General features: G+C 39.7%; 3 protein-coding genes across 3 annotated transcripts in view; 2 read left to right on the top strand and 1 right to left on the bottom strand.

The window, feature by feature from the left end:
* The window catches only part of LOC116034901 (zinc finger protein 436-like), a 90770-nt gene extending 84359 nt beyond the window's left edge, over positions 1–6411 (bottom strand). Inside the window, exons 1-3 of the mRNA XM_035993877.1 lie at positions 6206–6411; positions 2743–2895; positions 280–485 (exon numbers count right to left, since the gene is read on the bottom strand). Of these exons, the coding sequence (XP_035849770.1) occupies positions 280–485; positions 2743–2835 (299 nt within the window). The 5' untranslated portion in view covers positions 2836–2895; positions 6206–6411. The remainder of the gene's footprint in view (positions 1–279; positions 486–2742; positions 2896–6205) is intronic.
* LOC116064544 (zinc finger protein 239-like) overlaps positions 1–17661 on the top strand; it is an 893026-nt gene that overhangs the window by 99050 nt on the left and 776315 nt on the right. The gene's annotated exons all lie outside the window — the stretch shown is intronic.
* The window catches only part of LOC116034141 (hemicentin-1-like), a 1482957-nt gene that overhangs the window by 1251815 nt on the left and 213481 nt on the right, over positions 1–17661 (top strand). The gene's annotated exons all lie outside the window — the stretch shown is intronic.

Here is a 17661-nt window from a genome sequence, read left to right as displayed (position 1 = left end):
ATATATATATACATATATATACATACATATATATATATACATACATATATATATACATACATATATATATATACATACACACACACATATATATATACATACATATATATATACATACATATATATATACATACACACACACACATATATATATATATATATACATACACACACACACATGTATATATATATATATATATATATATATATATATATATATATATATATATATATCAGGACCAAAAACACCAAGTTTTAATATTATAGACTCATACTTACTCTGAGAACCCCTTCCATTTCAGCAGAAACTCTACTCTTCCCTTCACCACTCTGCGGTCCAAAACCTTCTCCACCACATACTCCTCCTCTTCCTCCTCCTCCTCCTCCTCCTCTTCCTCCTTCACTGCTGCAGGCTGCTCCTCCTCCTGGGCCTTCTTGCTCTTCTTTCCTGCTCCGGTCGCCAGCTTGACGTCTGCTGAGGGCTCCTTTGGTAGAACCAAGGGGGAAACATGCAGAGATAATGATACAAGGGTTAGAAGAACTAATGGGAGGTGGGAGTGAATTATAGTTGACCATGTTTTACTATGTTAAAATGTTCTGTTTGAATGGAGAAAATGCAAGGGCTGATGAGGTGACCAATCCATAGGACTTCAGAGTGTGAAGTATCTCCTGCATTAAAACTGAAATAACTACTAAAATGTAAGCCACAAAAGTCATTAACTGGAGCTACAAGCTACATGCACAGTAGCCTCAATCAACGACAAAAAAATCTCCAGATGTTCCATCGCTTTGGGATGTTTTGGGACTGATTGTGGCCGGATTGCTGCGGACGAAGTAATGTTACACAGGGTCATAGACTTGTAAGAGCTAATGACGTTTAGCCATGTATGCAGCTAATTTAAATAGCTCACTTTACCGTATTGTGTCAACAGTTAACTTCATTTTATATTACATTTAGCTAAGGTTGGGTACCGTTCACATTTTTACCGGTGCCGGTACCAATATCTGAAATTTGGTTTCGGTACCCAACGGTACCTTTTTTCACTAATTTCCCTTTGTAATAACAAAAACATTTATTTCAGTTGTAAAAATATTTTGAAAGCTATTTATCCTAGAGTAACTTTGCTCAGTCCGCACCTCTGTGTGTGTGTGTGTGTGTGTGTGTGTGTGTGTGTGTGTGTCTCTGCTCTCTGTCAACATGCAGATGGTGCTTTGCGCTCTTCTATCTGGGTGAAAACACCCACCTAAACAAGTTCCTTCCTGAGACTATTTAGCAGAGCCAAAGTTGTTGCGTCCAGAGCTTAGCGCCGCCCAAGACTATTGTGATTGGTTTAAAGAAATGCAAACAAGCCAGAGAGTTTTTTCTCCTATCCCAGAATGTCTGTGTGGAGGAGCCAGACCTTACTCTGCAGTGCTGTGGAGATAGGTCTGGCAATGTCAGACTACATGTACAGTAACATGCAGTTGTTTGCCTTTAACTATACCGATATGGCTGTATGCACAACGACAGACAAACAAAGGGACAAAACCTGTATCAAATCCCTGATCCCTGAGATGCAAAATAAGTCAGGTACAATATTTACCTGAGTTATTAATTGCCAAACACGAATAAACAAGCCCGCCTTCTTTTAACTTAAAAGAAAATCCACACCCAGACCAACAGTGGATTTAATATCAAGTACTAGCTGTATGATAGTACCAACCCCACTGCAGGTCTAGAGAAGGACCACAAGGCAGACATTAGACCTGATATGGACTGGGCTCTGCTGAGTCAGGACAAATCCATGCACATCTACAGATTTGAGGACATACATCACTTGCTGGATGTCTATTGTCTATTTGCATATCAATAAATATTTTTTGAATAAAATGCACATTGAATTTGTAATTTCTCCAACTTTCATAGCACTTCAATTGTACAAATTGTGAGTCTGACATATTACATGTATTATTATTAGCACTCCATGTTCAAAGATGTACTAGCTGTCAGTTCATTTCTTATACGCTGCTGCCATCTAGTGGTTGTTAGTTGTAACTCTAAAAGTATGGGGAACTTCTTAATTAATGTCTGTTTAGTAATTCATATCTGATCCTTTATTTTCTTTCCAGAACCCATGTTAGAGCACACACACATACATGTGTTTGTGTGGGGGTGCTACTCTGTGTGAGCGACTCCTGACATGGCTCAGCGTTTGCGTGTTTTACCGTGAAGTTTTACTCTTCTACTGTATGTCATCTTTCACATTTTGTTGGTCGGGATGTTGAGGGAAACAGCTCTTTATCTGGACTAAAACATCTCCAAGAAATCCTTCATCCCCTCTGCCATAGTCATACTGAACAGCACCAAATGATCACCAGTCAGCTGATACCTCAACACCCCCATGTCTGGTTTTTATATGTCTGGGTCAATGTCTCTTTGTGACTGGAGCCTTGTCAAAGAACATCTTCTGTAACCCTTGGGTAACAGACAATAAAGTATTATCTTATCTTTAAATGTTAAGGGGAAGATTAAAAAAAGAGAAACTGGATCTGTGAATTCTCACAGAATCACAACTGAATTCATATCTTGCTACTCAGTCAGAATCTTATTAAGCTGGAGTCCCAGTCTCTGTCACAATAATCATATATGTGATGTTTTAGGCCTATTGGCAGACATCCATTTAAAATGTAGCCAATGACATAAAGAGCCTTTTCTCACAGTACAGGAAGTGAGTACTTTTGCCCTCTCTGCTGAACACTGACCTGAACATGGCTGCTATCAGAGTCCCAGTCTGCTGCTTGTCTTCTGGGGACCTCGTTGCTCCGCTGCTCCTGGTTCTGGTTGTCCTCCTCCATTCCTCTCTGGTCCTGAAATCCAGCAGGGCTCCACTGGGGCTGCTGGACTCACTCTGGATTCTGTTCAGGACTAATCACAGCAGCAGAGATATTCAGGAGCTGCTGTCTCCTCTGGTTTTCCTCACATCCACACACAACTACAACAATAGTCTGAACACTCAAAGCAGCGGCTGGGAAATGGTTCCATTTCCTTCCTAGCTCCAACATCAACTCAGAGGAGTTTAAGCCCAGCTTAAATTCACTCAGAGCATTTCACTAACAGGAAACTCAATAAAAAGGGATTCTGCCGACACTAGATATCAAACTAAAGCTCCACACTATATCTTCTTAAAGTGCTGCGAGCTGTAAGTTCACCACTTCTACAGAAGGCCAAAGATGACGTCATCTCGGAGACAGCTGTCTTCCTGTCTCCCGGGGGTCCCGGTTCAGGTGGGAACGCAATCCGACCCAGACACAGGAAGTGGACCAAAAACAGAGCATTTACTAGCCTTCACTTTCAACCGTTCACCCAGTTTACAGACTTAAATATCTGGTTTAAGGGATGAGAACTTTCAGATCCATATGTAATGCGTGTGCAGGTTAGTTCCCCCAACAAATGTGAAGGCCTGAAACTTGTTTCTCAGCAGGAGATTCATCCAATTCATAGATTTAAAAAACATTCATCTTTTCCAGAGAGTCAACTTACAGTAAGATTACAGTTACCTCAAAACAGTGGCCTAGGTTTTAACAGACACTCTGCTCCAACTCCTCTTTAACACGACAACAGAAGAAGACATTTAATGATACAGCCAACACTGTCAGCTGCTCACATTGTTCACCTTCTTCTAAAATATCACAAACACTAAAGCACATTAAAGCATACTTTATATTTGTATTCTTCTCTGAGCATATTTACTTTTTTACTTGTGAATTTAACAAAATAAGATAATCTGGTAACAGCAAAAAACAGCAGAGAATACATGACAATAACATCCTATACAAAAGTTATTGACTGTGAAAATGTTTCAGTTTTGAACATTTTGAATGGGGAAATTTGTCCGGAATTTTTTAATATTTCAGAAAAATTATGAAAATTCTGTATTAAGACCAGCGTGTCCCAATTGCACTGAACAATTTGATGTTTGAATTATGTTTCTATGTTGAAAAATGGGGAAGTAGTTTGGTGCAAAAGAAATGCAACGTGGGATTAATAAAGAATATTCTTTAGTAGAAGAACAGAAATCTACAGTGGGGAACACTTGGTAAACTGTGGTATAACGTAATAATAGTCAACACTGAAGACAAAGAATGGACCAAACCGGTATACTGAGTTTCACCACTAGGTGTCCCACTTGTCTCAGCTGAGTTAGAGCCCTTTATATAGAGAGTGTGGCCAACTCTAATCATGGGCGCCATATTGGAGACCAACGTCAGATGACTCTACAGTGTAACCCTATGGGGTGAATATGCTATCTTGAAATAAATCGCTTATTTTCACCATAAACAGGCATATACATGTTATTATCAACGGTTGTCAATATGTAAAAGGCCCTTACGGAAATATTCCAGTTCGATTTACCTTCTATATCGTTAATGGGCCTCTAAAAAATGTCCATTGTAGTGAGTGACCATGTCACCTAATAAGTGTCTGAGCAGTGTTTACCTTTCTAATGTCCACTAGCATACAGGCTAACTATAACATAACCTAATGAGAGAGTGAGGACTCCAGTCCACATGGTGGTGGTAATGTGCCTCTAAGCCAGGACTTTTTAACCTGCAGTGAGCCTCCTACTGTAACCTCTTTGGTTTAACACACACTCAGCTTCAAATCTGAAATGGTTCCATATCGGCGGTGACTTTTAGTTTTCTTTGAGACAAACTCTGACATATCATCTTGTTACTGCAGAAAGACATGATACTACTTTGGAGTTAACAAACACAACTTGGGCCGTTTCCCCTCACACTGCTACGGTGGCCCAGACGGTTCAACACAAACACACAAGATACAACACACACAAGATACAACACACACACACAAGATACAACACACACACACAAGATACAACACAAACACACAAGATACAACACACACAAGATACAACACACACACACACACACAAGATACAACACACACACACACACAAGATACAACACACACACACAAAATACAACACACACACACACACAAGATACAACACACACACACACAAGATACAACACACACACACACACAAGATACAACACACACACACAAGATACAACACACACACACAAGATACAACACACACACACAAGATACAACACACACACACAAGATACAACACACACACACAAGATACAACACACACACACAAGATACAACACAAACACACAAGATACAACACAAACACACAAGATACAACACAAACACACAAGATACAACACACACACACAAGATACAACACAAACACAAAAGCTACAACACTAATGATTCTTGTATGTATTTCATTGAGACCAACCGTGTCTGACCGTGAACATAGACCGTGTATGTGTGTATGGATGACATATTACGCCCCTAACACTGGAATAGGCAGCATGTTGAAGGGAACACAATTAGCATTCACTTTAAACATCTGTTTACCGTAACCATAATCACACACACACACTTTCCAAACCAACCGTATGGAGGGAATTAGCCGCTGGGAACTGATCAATAACCAGATAGATCCGGTTAACAAGTTCCAAGCTACTGAGACTCTCCACAGCTCGGTAATAATCATCTGTGTTCAGCTCCGTTCTGTTGGTTTGATCAGAGGGAAACTCGGCCACACTTCTGCTCTCAGAAATAATGAAGCTCCACTACATTTAGAACGGCTTGGCTTTCTAATATTTTAGAAGAAGGTCAACAATGGAGCAGCTTACAGACACACACATACTAATACTTTCTATCTTTTTCTCTTTGGTAGAGAGAGAGAGAGAGAGAGAGAGAGAGAGAGAGAGAGAGAACAACTAACAAAGGACCGTTTCCCTCCAAAACAAACGGGGGTCCCGGTTCAGGTGGTTAGGGTCGATGCAACAAAACATGAATATCAACTACTAGCTAGCCTGCTACATTACATTACATTACATGTCATTTAGCTGACGCTTTTATCCAAAGAGACTTCCAATGAAGTGCTTTCAACCCTGGAGGTGCAAACTCCAGACAACAAGTAGTAAGAGCAAGTACATTAGCTTTAAAGAAGCTAAACCACAAAGAGCCATATGAAAGAGCTAGCTAGCTTCTGCTCAGCTCCGTTAGCATTAAGCAGCCGAATGGGACGCTAACGCATGCGCAGCTCTGTCTTCTCTTCTCTGTGACTGCCGTGTAAAAGAGCAGTTATTAAAGTGTTTACCTGAGTGTGTGCGGGTTTACCTGGAGCTCTGTCTTCTTAAAACTCACTAATAACAAACTACACAGCTATCCCGCCGCCAGACACACATCACAGTGAAGACACCAGACTTCCGGTGTCCTCCCAGTCAGGGTTTTTCAGATTAAAAGTTTAAAATGAAAGAACGCTGCCGCCCGGAGGTCAGGAGGGGAAACAACAGATACACATTCAGTTAATCAATCAGTTAGTGGTGGACTGGAACTGAGGACATTTACTCAAGTACTGGACTTAACTCCAGGTACTTGTACTTTACTTGAGTATTATTATTATTATTATTACATGTCATTTAGCTGACGCTTTTATCCGACACTAACAATTAAGTGCTTTCAACTGTGAAGGTTCAAACTCCAGTCAACAAGTAGTAAGAGCAAGTACATTAGCTTTAAAGAAGCAAAGCTATAAAGAGACGTGAAAGTGCAGGTTCAAGAATTTTTTTTTTATCCAAGGTGTAGTCGGAAGAGATGTGTTTTTAGCCTTCGGTGGAAGAGGTGTAGGCTTTCGGCCATCCTGATGTCGATGGGGAGCTCGTTCCACCATTTGGGAGCCAGGACAGTGAAAAGTCGGGATTTCGTTGAGTGATTAGTTCTCTCTCGCTGTGACGGGGCAGCCAGCAGTTTGGCTGATGCAGAGAGAAGTGGGCGGGTTGAGGTATATGGTTTGACCATGTCCTGGATGTATGCTGGGGCTGATCCGTTCGTGGCCCTGTATGTAAGTACTAGTGTCTTGACTTGAGTATTAAATAATGTTCAGCGCTTAAATAATTTAAACAATTTGTAAGTATAAAGAGAAATAACTAAATATAATGTAAGCATTTAAATGTATGTTTCCACCAGACTCCATTTAAATAAAATAGAAATTTAATGATTATTAAACACACTTCATGTATAGTCGATAGAAAAAGAAAAAATATATATCAAAAGCCGTCTTGGTTCATCTTTCCACTGTTCCAACAATCACCACTCTGGTTTGGTTGAAATAAACCCCTAATTCACCCATTTATATGTGGAAATATGCTGGCTCTATACACGCTAAAAGTCCTGATTATTTACATGGAGTCTAGTGGAAATATGCTGGCTCTATACACGCTAAAAGTACTGATTATTTACATGGAGTCTGGTGGAAATATACTGGCTCTGTACACGCTAAAAGTCCTGATTATTTACATGGAGTCTGGTGGAAATATGCTGGCTCTATACACGCTAAAAGTCCTGATTATTTACATGGAGTCTAGTGGAAATATGCTGGCTCTATACACACTAAAAGTCCTGATAATTTACATGGAGTCTGGTAGGTTTGGTGATGGTGATTTCGGGGCTGTTTCATGTTAAACTAAAAGGATCTTCCTCTTTAACTAAAAGCTCTATCTCTGTAGGTAATGTTGTCAGACTCTTAGAATAATAATCTGAGTCTGTCAGAGGCAACAACAGAACTTTTAGTGGATGGAAACTTTACCTTTTAATTAGGAGTTTAAACACAGACACAACAGGAAGAATACATCCATCAAATCAAGTCACTAATAATCAGCATGTGGCCTTGTTATATTTCATTTATTTTGCATTTAATTGTTCCACATTCCCAGACATTTAAAACAATTGAATCACTGACGTTATTCTACAAGTCAGATTAATAAATCAGCTGTTTGATTTCTATTTTCTGACTTTGTATGACATCATCAGAGTCTTTACTTTCAGTCTGAACAGACCTCAACAGATTTAAAACCACATTCAGTCACAGAAAATACAAACAGTCAATATGAAATATCAGACAAAGATTATTAAATGAAAAGTCCATAAAGTAGGAAAATATGATGGTAAACTACAAAACAATAACTGGAGAGCATACAATTAAAAATGGCCAACTTCCAGTATGTCGGTAATGATGAGAGGACTGTTTGGACTAATTTTAGATCGATGTCCAAATTAAGGCCTTCCACACATTGCTTGTTAAACCATGGACCAAATCGCTGTATAATCTCACAATGCTAAAACGTTTAGTATGCCAACTTTTGGGAGTTTCGGAGTATTTAAAGGGTTTCATAAATGTGTTCAAAGGTTAAAACTAATAGTCCTAGAGCAGCCATGCCACGTCTAGGCTCCAAATGAGAAAGCAGCCCAGAGAATTACTATTTTATTTTATTTAGTTTAAGTCCTTAAACATGTATTCATGAAATAAAAATTATGACTTCCTGTAAGGCAAAAAAAGTAAAAATAATATGTAATATGTTTCTAAAGATGAGAACAATGGGCCTCATTCACTAAACGTTCTTAAGAACTAATTTGTTGTTAAACCCCACTTACGCAGTTGTCACAAAGATTCTGGCATTCACCAACGCAATTTTTTCAGAAATTTTCTAGTTTCCATTTGTTCCTTTACTTGTTAATCTTACACAAATAAGATAAGATAAGATGGTAACAGCTAGGGGTGCAAGGATCACAAGACTCAGGGTCAGGATCACGGTTTGGAGTCACGGATCGGATATATTTTGGGATCCAAGTTGAACAAATATTGTATATTGTTATACTATAGTGTTACGAGTATAGGCAGTTGTGGAGTTTATAATAAAAAACTAATAATTTAAGACAATGTCAGTAACAAACAGTAGAGGGCAGCAATACACTATTGCAGCCACTAGTCTTCCTAATCCAAAGAAGAAGAATGTGTGTTATTTGGTAGTATTTTAATCCAAATACGATCTTTGTCCTAAACTTAAAGGGATACTTCACCGATTAGCATTAAGCTTTGTATCAAAAGAAATCTGGTAGTATTTTTGAATGACCGTGCTTCCCTCCCTCATGTCCCCCTGAGACCAGAGATCTCTGTATTGTGGGTCTGGAAAATAACCTCTGATTAGGGCTGCACAATTAATCGAATTTTAATCCCGATCACGATTTTGGCTTCCCACGATCAAATTCATGTGATCGAGCGATATTTAAAATGCTTCATTCAGTTCATAGAACGCTCCGTAAACCCCTCTCTGATCATGTGCCTCCATGAGCCAATCAGAGTTGTTCCCTGCACCGCGCAGCTTAGTTTAGATGTAGACAGTCACAGAGGACAGAGTAACGTGAGGAAAACTCCACAACAGATAGCAGTCGGTCATAAGTCGTCACGAGGTTTACCAGTTTACCTGTAAACGCAACATTTAGTCCCGTCTGTGTTGTTTTTCAGACCACAGCTAGTTTGAGTCTGTTAGCTCATAGCTTTAGCGGCAGACTGTTGTACGTCCCGCTGTTGATATCCTACAGTGAAATACAGTCACACTACACCGTTTAGCTGTCAGCATTTTAGCCGTGTTGTATCCAGTTACTACTGTAGCTGCTGTGTAACTTGTTATTAGTGTTTACTGTAGCTAACGGTAGGCTAACGTTAGCTGCTGTGTAACGTGTTTTTAGTGTTTACTGTAGCTAACGGTAGGCTAACGTCAGCTGCTGTGTAACGTATTATTAGTGTTTACTGAAGCTAACGGTAGGCTAACGTTAGCTGCTGTGTAACTTATTAGTGTTTACTATAGCTAACGGTAGGCTAACGTTAGCTGCTGTGTAACGTGTTATTAGTGTTTAATGTAGCTAACGGTAGGCTAACGTTAGCTGCTGTGTAACGTGTTATTAGTGTTTACTGTAGCTAACGGTAGGCTAACGTTAGCTGCTGTGTAACTTGTTATTAGCGTTTACTGTAGCTAACGGTAGGCTAACGTTAGCTGCTGTGTAACTTATTAGTGTTTACTATAGCTAACGGTAGGCTAACGTTAGCTGCTGTGTAACGTGTTATTAGTGTTTACTGTAGCTAACGGTAGGCTAACGTTAGCTGCTGTGTAACGTGTTATTAGTGTTTACTAGCGTGACATGCAGCGATGTTTCTGTTGCCTCTAACGTCTGTTTTGGAGCATCAGAGACATTTAAGTGGCACCGTAATCCGCGTTGCTATTTCGTCCGGTAGATACCGGGCACCGGTGCCCTATTGGCACCAGATTTTAACATGCGCCGTTAACGTGAACAGAATATTGCGCTGCCTGTATCTTTTCACGGCAAACGCGCATGTTTGGAAAGTGGTCGCACAACAACTGAAATGGCTCCTTCATAATATCCTTCAACAGAGAAGGAAAGTAGCACAATATGGATGTGAAAGCAGTTATAATTAGCCTATGTGACAATAACATTTGTTTTGGTTAAAATCAACAAATAATCATGATCAATATATTAATCAGAATAATCGTGATTATCATTTTGGCCATAATCCTGCAGCCCTACCTCTGATGATGCAAAAATGGTCATTTAGCATCATCTGAGGCATTTTGCCCAGAGTCTGTGGACTACAGCCAGCTAGTTCTGCATGTTTCAACCCGGCCCATAGGGGGTGGGACTGTCTTTACCCAAAACGAGTGGTTGTCTTTCGTCCACATAAGCCAAAAATATATTTTCTGGTTTTTCTGGGTCTAGAAGGCACCAACTTTTAAAATTGTTTCACATTCCTATAACATAAATGACCCAATTTAATACATATTCATCTTTCCAGCAGTGAAATATCCCTTTAGAAGAAGGATTAACGTTACCTTTTGTGATATTATATTCAACGTTCGTAATAGTTAAATATTGTAAAACATTTTTTCCATCTGTGAAATGTTATTCCATGTTGCTTAGTTTAGCATTTCTTGTACATGAACATCCAAAAGCAGTACAGAAATCTTTTTCTGAGTCTTTAAGATCAGCTGTCTGTCTCAAGATGGCGGCGGCACAGACGCAGTTTAAACACATTAACTGTTCAAGTCATTTTTTAAGCAGCAGACATGTTCTGATTAAAGCTTCCCAGTTATGAATGTTTGCTTCTTTTGGTCATCGTAAGGGACAACAGACTAAATATTTCAGCAATTTGACATTACCTTACTAAACAGTGATGGGATTTTTTTTAATTGATCAGCCTTCAATGTGGAGAGAAGATCACAGTGTTTCCTTTAGGATTTTTTTAGCAGTGGGGGCAGGTCCGAAAATCACCAGTTAACTTAATCTAAATTTGAAAGACCAGGCTTAAATGAACTGACAACATAAGTAATACGACTTACAGTTCTCAAGGACGTACACACACACACACACACACACACACACACACACACACACACACACACACACACACACACACACACACACACACACACAATCTCAACTGGCTAGTTATCCTCGCTTGTCCGCGCTATTCTCCGACATGCACTCTAACAATGCAGCCCTATTTCTGATACCATGGGGGGCAGAAATGTTGCCGTGGGGGGCCACCGCGGTCAAATCAACATAGAGGAAACACTGGATTAGAATATAACAACACAGCTATCAGGGCATGAGGAGGAAGCAGGAGGAAACAGCATGGCTCTGAAACATGTTCACAACGAGGCAGTGTGAATGAGCTGGTGTTTTTTAAGGTTACCACCCTTAGAAAAAGTTTTCCCACATTGTTCACACCAGTACGGCTTCTCTCCAGTGTGAATGCGCTGATGGGTTTTAAGTTTACTACTATTAGAAAAAGTTTTCCCACATTGATCACAGCTGTACGGCTTCACTCCAGTGTGAATGAGTTGATGTATTTTTAGGTTACTCTGGTGTGTGAAAGCTGCCCCACATTGATCACAGCTGTGAAGATTCTCCCCAGTGTGAATGCGTTGATGGTTTTTTAGGTCACTCTGTCGTGTGAAAGCTGCCCCACACTGATCACAGCTGTACGGCTTCTCTCCAGTGTGAATGTGTTGATGTCTTTTTAGGTCACACTGTTGTGTGAAAGCTACCCCACATTGATCACAGCTGTGAAGATTCTGTCCAGTGTGAAGGCGTTGATGGTTTTTTAGGGAACTCTGTCGTGTGAAAGCTGCCCCACATTGATCACAGCTGTGTAGATTCTCTCCAGTGTGAACTCTCTGATGAATCTTTAAATATCCAGATGTTGTGAAGGATTTGTCACAGTGTTGACAGTGGTGACATTTGGGTCCCACTCCTCCTCTCCGTTTCTATAGCAACAGACAAAAAGAGAGAGAGAGAGTTAGTGAACAACTTCTTTAAACCCTAGACTTGCTCTCACCCTAAATTTTAACTCTTTATTTAGTTCTATCTTTTTAACTTTTTTATGACAAAATGAAGGAAAATATGTGCCGGTTGCAGATATGGTATTATGGAAGCAAATGTACTCTTCATAACCTTTATAAGTTCCGAAATATTCTACATTTTTCAGGCAAGTTGTAATGAAACCAGGGACTGAAGTGAAAAAAAATCTTTTGACTGAACCTTTTTTCAGGTCATATGGATGATATGATGATAAAAAAATAAAAACGAGTGCATTATGGAGGTGTCACAATTTGTTCCACCTTGGCTAGATAACATAATATATAATGTAGTATAATATGCCAGTGTAACTGCCAATTGCTTCAGTGATTGTTTCATCCCATTCTGCTTATGCGTCTAAAGGCTGCTTAATAGCAGCGGGAATAAAGAGTTGGTCTCATGGGAGTTTTTTCTCACCCTGGTGACCGGCACATCTGGGTGATACCGTCAAATGTGCGTTAGCTTGTTGGCTGCGCTTCAAACATACCCTACCAAAGGTGGAGCACCGCCAACACCGTCATCGTCTTATTGACAACCCTCTCTCCGTTGCTAGCTGATCAGGAACCGGCAGGCGGGTCTTCCAGCTCCCCCGTTTCATTAGCGCTAGACTGACTCGCACGCCGATCCGCTTGTTGTGCTAACCTCAGCCACATTGCTCTCAGCCTCGTCCGCAGATCTGGCCAGACCTTCAGACACTTGGCCATTCTAGCCGACGAACGTTAGCTTGTTAGTAGCACGGCGCGAGACGTTTTATCTTTCCTGACAACTGATTGATGTGGCCCGAGCTTGGATGTTTAGGACCAGAGCTTTCTCACCATGTCTACAGAATTAAGATAAAACACCATGTTGCGCCGTTATTATTGCTGTAGCCTAGCTACATCCATGTGTTGCGCAGCCCACGTCTGTGCGTACTCCATGGTCGTGTGTTTTTTAAGCAAACGGGCTAGGAGACAAGCGTGTAGCTAGGCTACAGCATTATGAAACTCATGGCTAATGCATCTTCTTGAGCTGTCACTGATTGAGAAACATGAAGTTCTCAAAAACACTCTTAGGTCTGTAAACATTAAACATCACAAAATTCACATTCATTCAACAGACCTAATATTGTAGTTGCCTTACTAAAAGAAAAAGAAAAAGTGATACAGGGGCGCAACCAGAAAATGTAGGGGCACACACCATGAATCAACATGCTAACCAAATTTTCACATTTCTACTAATTTCCATTGTATTACTAATAAATACTTTGATAAAAGATAGAATTACAATGTGCCGTTTAAAATTCTGTGTCACATTTTATTGCACTTTTGAAGATGCAACATAGAAGGTAAACAGACAGCACCATCGCTGTCATGACAGACATGACAAATATTACAAAAGTATACTATACATTCAGAATATAAAAAGTGTTTAGTAACCTTTCAGTCATTTCACAGTTAAAAACAATACTTACATTACAAACATTAGGGCCAGTGGCCAATAACATTCCACTAGAACCAGTAGGCCTAAACAACTTGTGCCTTAACTCACTCCCCCTTAGAGCAGATCCTCCTGTGTTCACTAGGACAGGGCTCATCAACTACATTTTCCCAACGGACAGAATTTTTCTAAGCAGACACTCCGGGGGCAGACTTCCAATTAAAGAAAATAAAATGTATTTATACCTAAAACGCCTATTCTTGTTCAATATTTTCACTTTCTAACTGAAGTAATGCTATATTTTTTTTTACATGTATTAGTGTGAGCAAACTCCTAAAAAAACATGGAAACTCCCTAATGATAACTGGCTCTTTAACTAGAAAATGATCTCAGACTAGGAGGCAGTTCACTGAGGAGTGATGGTTAAAGTCTGTGATTAGGAAACATGGTTGTAGTAGGCAGTGTCCTGATTGGTGGAAAATGCTTGCAGAAAGAAAGGTCTGTTGTCAGGTAAAAATGTCACTGTCAAACAGGCTGAAGCGAAAAGTTGATGTGGAAAACCTCAGTTTTAATGATGAATGGACTGATAAGTGTCTTGTATGCCTCATTTGCAATGAAACAATGCTGTTGCAAAATAATACACCAGCTACCACCAGCATCATCATCAAGAGTGAAGAACGTGAACATAGCGATCGCATCATTCACGTGCACATTCAGAAGCCACGTGCATCTGTTTTGGTCTTAATACATCTATAGATTTACCGAGAGGATGGCTTGTTCAGCCAGCAGTTAAGTTTACAAGAATTTTTGTAATTTTGTATTAACAAGGTTTAAAATGACCCATTTTTCACATTTGGATATCGTTTCAAAATCGCAAATCAAACGAACGAAAAAGTACACAGGCTGTACAAAAGGCCGTCAATCAGGAGTGATTGTTGTGAGTACGTGTCGGAGAATAGCGCGGACACGCACCTCACACCACCCGGAGAAAAAAGTGAGAGAAAGAAAAAGGAGAGGTCGCAGTTCGGACGATGACTACCCGGTTGAGATTGTGTGTGTGTGTGTGTGTGTGTGTGTGTGTGTGTGTGTGTCCTCAAGATCTGACAACACACAAACACACGTAGCAGAGCTACCCACACCCATGTTTGTACTGTTGCTTAGTTAAATTAAACATCAGAAGAGAGAAGTTGTCTCCGTCCGTGTTTTAACAGACACACCTGGGGCAAAGTTGGAAACCAGAATCATCTTTAAATCCAGTCCTGATCTAGTCCTCACTAACACGGGCCCAATTATAGTAACTACATGAAAACTTCACTGTTGTTGCATGAAATGTGGTTTGTGTTTAGCCTACATCATCAGTTTCTATCATGTGAAATAAGAGGATAAGCCAGCCTGGTGGCCAAGCTGCAGACAGATGCTCCTCAACAGTGAGCTCCCCAGCAGTCAGCTCCCCCTGCTGGTCAGAAGGGGCCTCTGCACCCCTTTAGTTTCAGACCCCCCCACCAGCCTTTGGGCCACGCCTCCTCATTTACATTGACATGTGTCAAGTCCAAATGAAAAGCCAATGTTAAATGTAAATTCAAAAGCCAAATATTAAATCCAAATGAAAATCCAATGTTAAATTGAAATCGAAAAGCCAAATATTAAATCCAAATTAAAAGCCAATGTTAAATTGAAATTCAAAAGCCAAATATTAAATCCAAATGGAAAAGCCAAATGGAAAATTAAAAAAAATAATATTTTTAATTTGATCAATGGAAAATTTAAAAAAATAATAATATTTTTAATTTGATCTTGCTTCGTTTTCTCTTTGGACTTTCAATTTGAATTATGAATAAATATTTCCTCCATACCTTTGAGCAAGTTTGGAGGAAAGTCGGAGGTGTGGAACCATTTTAAACAAGTCGTGGGCAGTGACAACATATGTGTCGGCTTTGTCGAGTGCATTGACAGCAAAAACACGGGGACGATGAACAGACACATGGAGCAGGCTGGCAGAAAAGATGATAGTCAGCCTTCAATGTCCTCTTCTGTTACTTCTCCAAGCATACCCCTCGAAACAGATTTCTGCAGTTCAAACAACTCTGAATTGTAGTTGAGAACGTCAGTTATAACGGCCCACGCATTAATAAAAATGTTGTGATTAAATCGTGCTTGGGCTCATAATTCCAGTTAATGTGTCGGGCCGGGCTCGGACACAACGTGCACGGGCTCAGGTAGGGCCGGGCTGGAGTTTTTGGGCCTGATCTAAGCTCTATAAGAGTTGTGATTTACACATCTACAGCGGTGGCTATTTTTTACCAGCTTTCCTTCCTGCGTTTTGCCTGTAAAACTGTCTGTGTTCTTCATATTCATGTAGAATTATAATTTGCTCTTCTTATATAAAATATGCAGCTCTGGTAGATGTTTGTGATTGGTCATGCTGTGCAAACCCCGCCTCTTTTATGTGAACGTGCGCATCGCTGGATTGGGAAACCCTGGGTTGATTGAACTAGTTGCAGGGCTCCAGAGTGCGACCAAATGATCGCATTTTGCGACCAAAATTTGAGAGTGTGCGACTGAATTTTACATCCAGTCGCACATGTGCGATCAGTAAATTTGCCCCCTTTTTTTACACGTTAAACGTCGAAATTTCGGTACCTGAGAGTGCGTTAGCTCAAGCTTATCTGTCCTCTGAAAATTGACAGAGAGCGGAGCTCTGACACAAACACACACACAAGGCAACTTTATTTCTACAGCACCTTTCAGCAACAAGGCAACTTTCTCTACAGCACCTTTCAGCAACAAGGCAACTTTATCTCTACAGCAGCTTTCAGCAACAAGGCAACTTTATCTCTACAGCAGCTTTCAGCAACAAGGCAACTTTATCTCTACAGCACCTTTCAGCAACAAGACAACTTTATCTCTACAGCACCTTTCAGCAACAAGGCAACTTTATTTCTACAGCACCTTTCAGCAACAAGGCAACTTTATCTCTACAGCAGCTTTCAGCAACAAGGCAACTTTATCTCTACAGCAGCTTTCAGCAACAAGGCAACTTTATCTCTACAGCAGCTTTCAGCAACAAGGCAATTCAAAGTGCTTCACATGAAACATTAAAGAGCAATTAAAAACGGTCATAAAAATAAAACAGGCTAAAAAAGAATATACAAATACAAGAATAAAAGTTACAGTGAGTAAGAAATGAATAATTATTCAATTTAATAGGTTGTAGGGATGGGTTTGGGAGGAGAGAGGGAGGGGTTTTATTTTTATTTAATTTATTTAGAGTGTAACATATTCTAATAAAATAACATCATGTTCTAAGTACATAGGATAAATAGGTTTGATAATATTTTTTACAACTGAAATAATTGTTTTGTAATTATAGAGGGAAAGTACCAAAAAAAAAAAAAAGGTACCGTTGGGTAACGGAACCGAATGTCAGGTATCGGTACCAATATTGGTTCAGTAGTAGCCTAAACAATGCATGTTTAATTTTAAGTTGAATTCATTGTAATTGTAGACTAGAGCTGGTATATATATATATATATATATATATATATATATATATATATATATATATATATATATATATATATATATATATATATATATATATTAGTTTTTCATGACAGCGAAGGTGCTGTCAGTTTACCTTCTATGTTGAATTTTCAAAAGTGACACTGAATTTGAAACAGCACATTGTAATTTCTGCATCTATTATCAAAGTATTTATTAGTAATACAGTGGAAATTAGTAGAAATGTGAATATTTGGTTAGCATGTTGATTTATGGTGTGTGCCCCTACATTTTCAGTTGGGGGCCACTGTGCTCCTAGTGTAAAAAGTTAGTCTGGAGCCCTGAGTTGTTAACCAGCGTCGTGACACAGCTTATGGAGGACCGCGGTTGTTAGGTGAAGTCAGGGAACTGAAAGAAATCAAAGACATGTTGATCTGGATTCATAG

The sequence above is a fragment of the Sander lucioperca genome, chromosome 17, assembly GCF_008315115.2.
Source record: "Sander lucioperca isolate FBNREF2018 chromosome 17, SLUC_FBN_1.2, whole genome shotgun sequence".
NCBI lineage: Eukaryota > Metazoa > Chordata > Actinopteri > Perciformes > Percidae > Sander > Sander lucioperca.
Note: the sequence above shows the minus strand (reverse complement) of the source record. Positions and strands in the feature narration are given on the sequence as shown.